This window comes from Colobus angolensis, unplaced genomic scaffold (assembly GCF_000951035.1).
Source record: "Colobus angolensis palliatus isolate OR3802 unplaced genomic scaffold, Cang.pa_1.0 Scaffold128, whole genome shotgun sequence".
In the NCBI taxonomy this organism is placed as follows: Eukaryota; Metazoa; Chordata; class Mammalia; order Primates; family Cercopithecidae; genus Colobus; species Colobus angolensis.
In genome coordinates, this window is record NW_012114030.1 from 2,261,058 (window position 1) to 2,265,985 (window position 4,928).

The 4,928-nt window shown below is 62.2% G+C and overlaps 1 protein-coding gene and 1 long non-coding RNA gene across 2 annotated transcripts; one reads left to right on the forward strand and one right to left on the reverse strand.

Annotated features, from left to right (window-relative positions):
* Positions 1 to 156: 156 nt before the first annotated feature.
* Positions 157 to 3,525, forward strand: LOC105505656. The gene is made up of 2 exons (XR_001000786.1): positions 157 to 2,120; positions 3,027 to 3,525. It is a non-coding gene; the product is annotated as an uncharacterized LOC105505656 (long non-coding RNA).
* MAZ (MYC-associated zinc finger protein (purine-binding transcription factor)) lies at positions 992 to 4,922 on the reverse strand. Its single transcript, XM_011933557.1, has 6 exons — positions 4,344 to 4,922; positions 3,870 to 3,933; positions 3,421 to 3,592; positions 2,394 to 2,617; positions 1,916 to 2,078; positions 992 to 1,135 (listed from the first exon to the last, which is right to left on the reverse strand). The coding sequence occupies exons 1-4, from the start codon at positions 4,712 to 4,714 to the stop codon at positions 2,415 to 2,417; spliced, it is 810 nt and encodes a 269-aa protein (XP_011788947.1). The 5' UTR covers positions 4,715 to 4,922; the 3' UTR covers positions 992 to 1,135; positions 1,916 to 2,078; positions 2,394 to 2,414.
* Between the last annotated feature and the right edge of the window lie 6 nt (positions 4,923 to 4,928).

Consider the following 4,928-nt stretch of genomic DNA (forward strand, 5'->3'; position numbering starts at 1 on the left):
CTCGCGAGCCTCCGGCCCCTCCTGCAAGCCCAAGGGAGCCACGCGTTACCCAGGCAATCGGCCTGTGGACCACTCGCGCCCCCTCCCTGCCCCTTCCCACGTGCGCCTCCAGGCGGGGCCCCCCGCCTCCTTCCTAAGTCCCCGGCCCCGCCCGCCAACGGTCACCGGGATCCCTGGAAGAGACGGGGGTTGGGGGAAAACGGAGAGGGTTCTGCGAGGAGACGGGACCAGTGAGACAGGCAGGACCGGGTGGAGGCGCCTCTACGAGCAGGAGGAGGGGAAGGAAGATGGGGCAAGACACGGGGAGGCTGCAGAGGAGGAGCAGGGTGGGGTTTCGAGAGAATGGACCCTGCAGAAAGGAGCAACAGAAACTAGCGCTGGAAGGCTCAAAAAAGGGGCCTGGAAAGGACGGAGCGGGGACAGGAAAGGGAATTCCAAGGGGCAGGAGAGACTGGGCAGAAGAGCCCGTGTAAACACGGGGTGGCCTATGCCCAGGATGAGGGACAGGTGCAGCTTTCATTCTCTACCTTGCAGCTCTCAGTCCTAGGGCTCAGACTCCCCAGCCCTTCCGCAGCCGCATCCACCCACCATGGCCTCAGGGATGTGACGCGCGGGGGGAGGGATGCGGCTGGGGGCTGAGTAGCGGCCATGGGTGTGGACGGGGGATGGCGGCATTCCTGTCTGGCAGCTGTTTGGGTTTCTAACGGGGCCTCTTCAAACCTCCAGGGGCTATTCTGGGCCTGTCCCGATTGGGAATTCCCCAGAGACCTGGAACTTGCTCTCCACAGCCACAGCCTTGGCCCCGCCCTAAATCTGTGCTGCCGCCAGTAATGCTGCCCCTGGGGAGGGCGGAGCCAGAACCCCACAGCGGCACAGGGCAGAGCAAGGCTGGACTGATAAGACATCTGGCCGAGAAGAAACCCTTGGGGGTGGGGGCAGGTGCTTAGTGATGGCAATTCATTTAATCCAGAGCCAGAAACAAGATTTTATTTAAAATTTATTGTAATGGGGTCTGCGCAAAAGGAAGGGGTGGAGAGTGGGGTACATGCAGGGGACACAGGAACACGATGACATGGCCAGGGCCACAACTTCTGTCGTGGGGAAGAGGGATGAAAAGACAAGACCAGGGCTGGAGCTGGGGTGGAAAAGGGGAGGGGGACACTGGCTGCATTCCCCCGCCCCCAGGAAGCACCTCTAGGCCCTGGACCCCTCGCTCACCCTGGCCCCTAAGACTCCATCTCTTTTCTGCCTCTGGCCCTCCTGGCTTCTCCTTCTGCTCCCCTTGATTTTTTCCCCTGACAGATTCTCAAGTAAGACGATGTTCAGGGCTTGACCCCAAACCCCCATACCACCTTTGAAAGTACAACCTTTGCCGGCCCTGCTTCTGCCCCTCCTCAAACCTCACCGCTTTCCCTCTGGGACAGCTCTGATCCCCCTCCTTCCTCTCCTCCCTCCCCCTGGAAAAAAAAAAAAAAAAGGGAAAAAGAAAGCACCAACTCCCCGGGGAGGGGCTGCAGACAGCAGGGGGAGAGGACTGGAAGGAGAGAAGAGGACCCTCGAGGGAAAAGGCTCACAAGTCCCTGGGAGGACAGGGCATAGGCTTACAGAGAGGAGAGGGGGTACGGGCAGTGGCTGCTCGTGTCCTCTGCCACCCTGCCCACTGTCCAGGGGACTTCAACACAACCGAGGGGACAGGTTTGTGTGGGGTCAGGTCTGATAGAAGAGAGGAGCAGGAGAAACAAATCGTTAAAACCTAGAGAATTCCCCTAAGAAAACATTTCTTCCTCCTTTCCTTCCGGAGGCTCCTTGGTTGGTGGGGAAATAGGAGTTGGTGGGAAAAGAGGGGGGAGAGGAGCCTGTACCAGGTAACTCTACTCCATTCTCCCCTCTCCCCCGCAGCCAACTTGGAGCTCACCAGGGTTGGGAGGGAAGTGGCTGAGAGCTCACAGGCACCCCCTCCGCCCCCGAGAGGGAGCCCACAGCTGTGGGAGGGGCTGCTACTGCTGCTGCTGCTGCCGCCGCCGCCGCCGCTGCCGCCGCCGCTGCCGCTGCCGCCATTGGACAAACCTCACCAGTACCTGCACACGAAAAACACCACGGATCACAGCGCAATCTCAATGGCAAAAGCCTTGCCCGCACCCCAGACCTTCCCAGTTTGCTTCCCCTGGGACACAGCCGTTGCTCACTTCCTATCTGGTTCCCAGAGGCCTCAGCCTGCATCCTCACCCAGACAGAGCAGTTCTCCTCAAAGGTCCTCCCTGTGCCCAGAAATCTCCCTAGCCTGAGTGGTACATGGGCATCCCTCGCCTTCCTGAGATCCCCTATTGGGCCCTTTGGGCCCCCTTGTCCCCCACACCCCCCATCCCGCCCCCTAGCCATGCCCCACGCCTTGCCTGGTGGGTGTGGGGTCCCCCTCAGCAGGTGGGCTGTGGCTGGGGGGCGTCTCCCGGGACAGGGGGGGCGGCCCCCACCAGATGGGTCTGCATGTGGCCGGCCAGCTGGGCAGGGGTCTTGCAGTGCACGCTGCACAGCTTGCACAGGATGCGGTCAGCCCGCGGGGCCTGGAGCCCGTGGTCCTTCACCGCGTGGATGCGCAGGTATGCTGCCGTGGTGAAGCCTATTGGGGGGTGGATTGGGATGGGGCGGGGGTCAGCCAGGCGGAGACCCCAGAGACGGGGCTGATCTCCTAGGCGGGGGATGCCCTCCTCAGATGGCCCTGTCCTCCTCCCACGGCATCCTTGGTAGCCTGGGGTTAACTGCTCTGCTGGGGCTCATGGGCACAGCAGCCCCTCCCTGAGCCTGGGGCCTGGCTTGCGTGGTGCCCGCTTCTCAGCCTTGGTACCTACAGAGCTCACTCTCCATGGCCGGGAGACCTCTCCCAGGATGACAGGACACTGACTCCTAGCCACTGGCAGGGTTGACCCTCAGCAGAGACGGCTGTGTCCCCCTCCCTCCAGTGCCCCGCGGTCTCAACCCAGTAAACCGGTGAGTCTGACTGAAGGCAGTTTTCTCTGCTACCTGTGCAGGGTGCGTGCTGGTAAATGCCAGCCCGTGTACTACTCCACCTGCCCCAGGAGCTGGAGACAAGACCTTGTGGCTGCGCGGCGGAAACCTTGCCTTGTGACCCTTGGAACTGGCTTTCTTGACTACTCCTTCCCCAGAGCAGCCAAGTTCCACTCCCACTCTCCCCACGTATGCCCAGGAGGTTCAACCTCTCTGGCAGATCTCTCTTCCAGCCAGGACTTCTTAAGAGTCTAACAACGTTCATTCAGGTGTCCCCCGCTGCTCCCTTGACCTCTTGGAGGACTCTAGACGCCACGAGCTCTTGGCTACAGCACCCTTAGCCCGTATCTGTGGCAGGGCGTCTGGCCAGGCGCCCACCCTCTGCCCCTGGCCCTCCCGGCAGTCCTCAGCATGTACCTTTGTTGCAGAGCTCACAGACATGGTGAGGGCCCTGGCTGTGCACCTTCATGTGGTCCGAAATATAAGCCGAGCTCAGCATCTTGCCACACACGTGACATGGCACCTTCTCCTCGTGTCGAACTGTGTGCGCCCGCAGCCGATCCTTCGTGGCGAAAGCTGCCTCACATTTCTGGGGAGGGGGGAGGGGCGTGGGGGGTGTCATAGGAAAGTTAAAGCTTGGCGGGCTGGGGAGGGGGGAGCAAGAGGTTAAAGGTATCAGAGCCTTGGGGATCTTTGATCTGTAGGAAATGGGAGTGACATGATGAGGCCTTGAAGAAGGGATGAGAAAATGGAGTGAAAAGGCAAAAGGGAGAGAGAGAAAAAGGGGATCTGAGAGACTGAACTCAGACAGCTACCATGAGGATCAAAATCATGAAAACCAGGACAGGAGGAGACGGGCTTCCTACCTCACATTTGAAGGGCCGTTCTGTTGAGTGCACTTGTCTGACGTGACTGTTGAGGTGATCCGGCCTGGGGACACGTTGGGGTTGGGGTTAGGGCGGAGGTGGTGCGCCCCAAATCCGCCAACCTGCACCACAGGCCTTTCCGAGGATCCCTGCGCCTCCTCCCGGAGCCCGGGCCGTCACAGCGCCACTTCGGCAGGAAATCCCTCCCCTGGAACCCAGCCGCTGCAGCAGCTGCCACTGCCGCTGCCGCCTCCTCCCACGCAAAGCTTCCGTCAACCCCAAGGCCCACCTCCTCGACAAAGGACCACCCCTTGCTCCCTGGTAACCGGGAGAGGCTTCCTCCCTCCACCCTGGGAGGGGCTCCCCTTCCCCAACCTCAGCAGCCGCCTCCCTCCCCGCCAGCAACGGCCAGGCCACCTCCGTCGCGTCCCTCCCTCCCCACGGCCTAGCGGGCGGCCGAGGCCCCGTGCACACCGGGAGAAGCTCTTGCCACAGTGGGAGCAGTTGTAGGGCTTGTGCACAGCGCCGTCATGTGAGCGCACGTGGTAGCTCATGCGGTCCTTGCGCTTGAAGCGCTGCTGGCACACCGGGCACTGGTAGGGCTTCTCGTCCGAGTGCGACAGCTTGTGTCGGTTCAGGTGGTAGACGTCGCGGAAGGCCTTGCCGCACATCTCGCAGGCATGGTTCTTCCGGATGCGCTTCCCCGAGGCGGTCGTGGTCACCACGCCACCGGCGGCCACTGCGGCAGCGCCGCCGCCGGCACCCGCCTCTCCCCCTCCCCCGCCAGCTCCGCTCAGCTGGGGCACGCTCAGGAGGCTCAGGGGCACCATGGTGGGCATCTTCATAGCACCCGAGGGGACCCGGCCGGCCTTGGCTCCCGTGTGGATGGCTTCGTGCCTCCGGAGATTGTAGCCGTTCTTGAACTCCTTGGCGCACAGAGCGCAGATGTAGGGCCCCTTGCTCTTTGTCTTCTTCTCCAAGGCAGACGCAACCGGGGCCACGGCGACCGTCGAGGTTGGGGCTACGACGGCGGTGGCCGCCGCTGCGGCGATAGTGGCG

What these genes read in the sequence shown, in the direction of transcription:
- MAZ (XM_011933557.1), bottom strand. Translation starts at nt 4,714, where the DNA reads ATGAAGATGCCCACCATGGTGCCCCTGAGCCTCCTGAGCGTGCCCCAG. An exon ending in TGTGGCAAGAGCTTCTCCCG is followed by an intron (nt 3,934 to 4,343) that starts GTGTGCACGGGG and finishes ACGTGTCCCCAG; the next exon opens with GCCGGATCACCTCAACAGTC. An exon ending in CTGTGAGCTCTGCAACAAAG is followed by an intron (nt 2,618 to 3,420) that starts GTACATGCTGAG and finishes ACCCCCCAATAG; the next exon opens with GCTTCACCACGGCAGCATAC.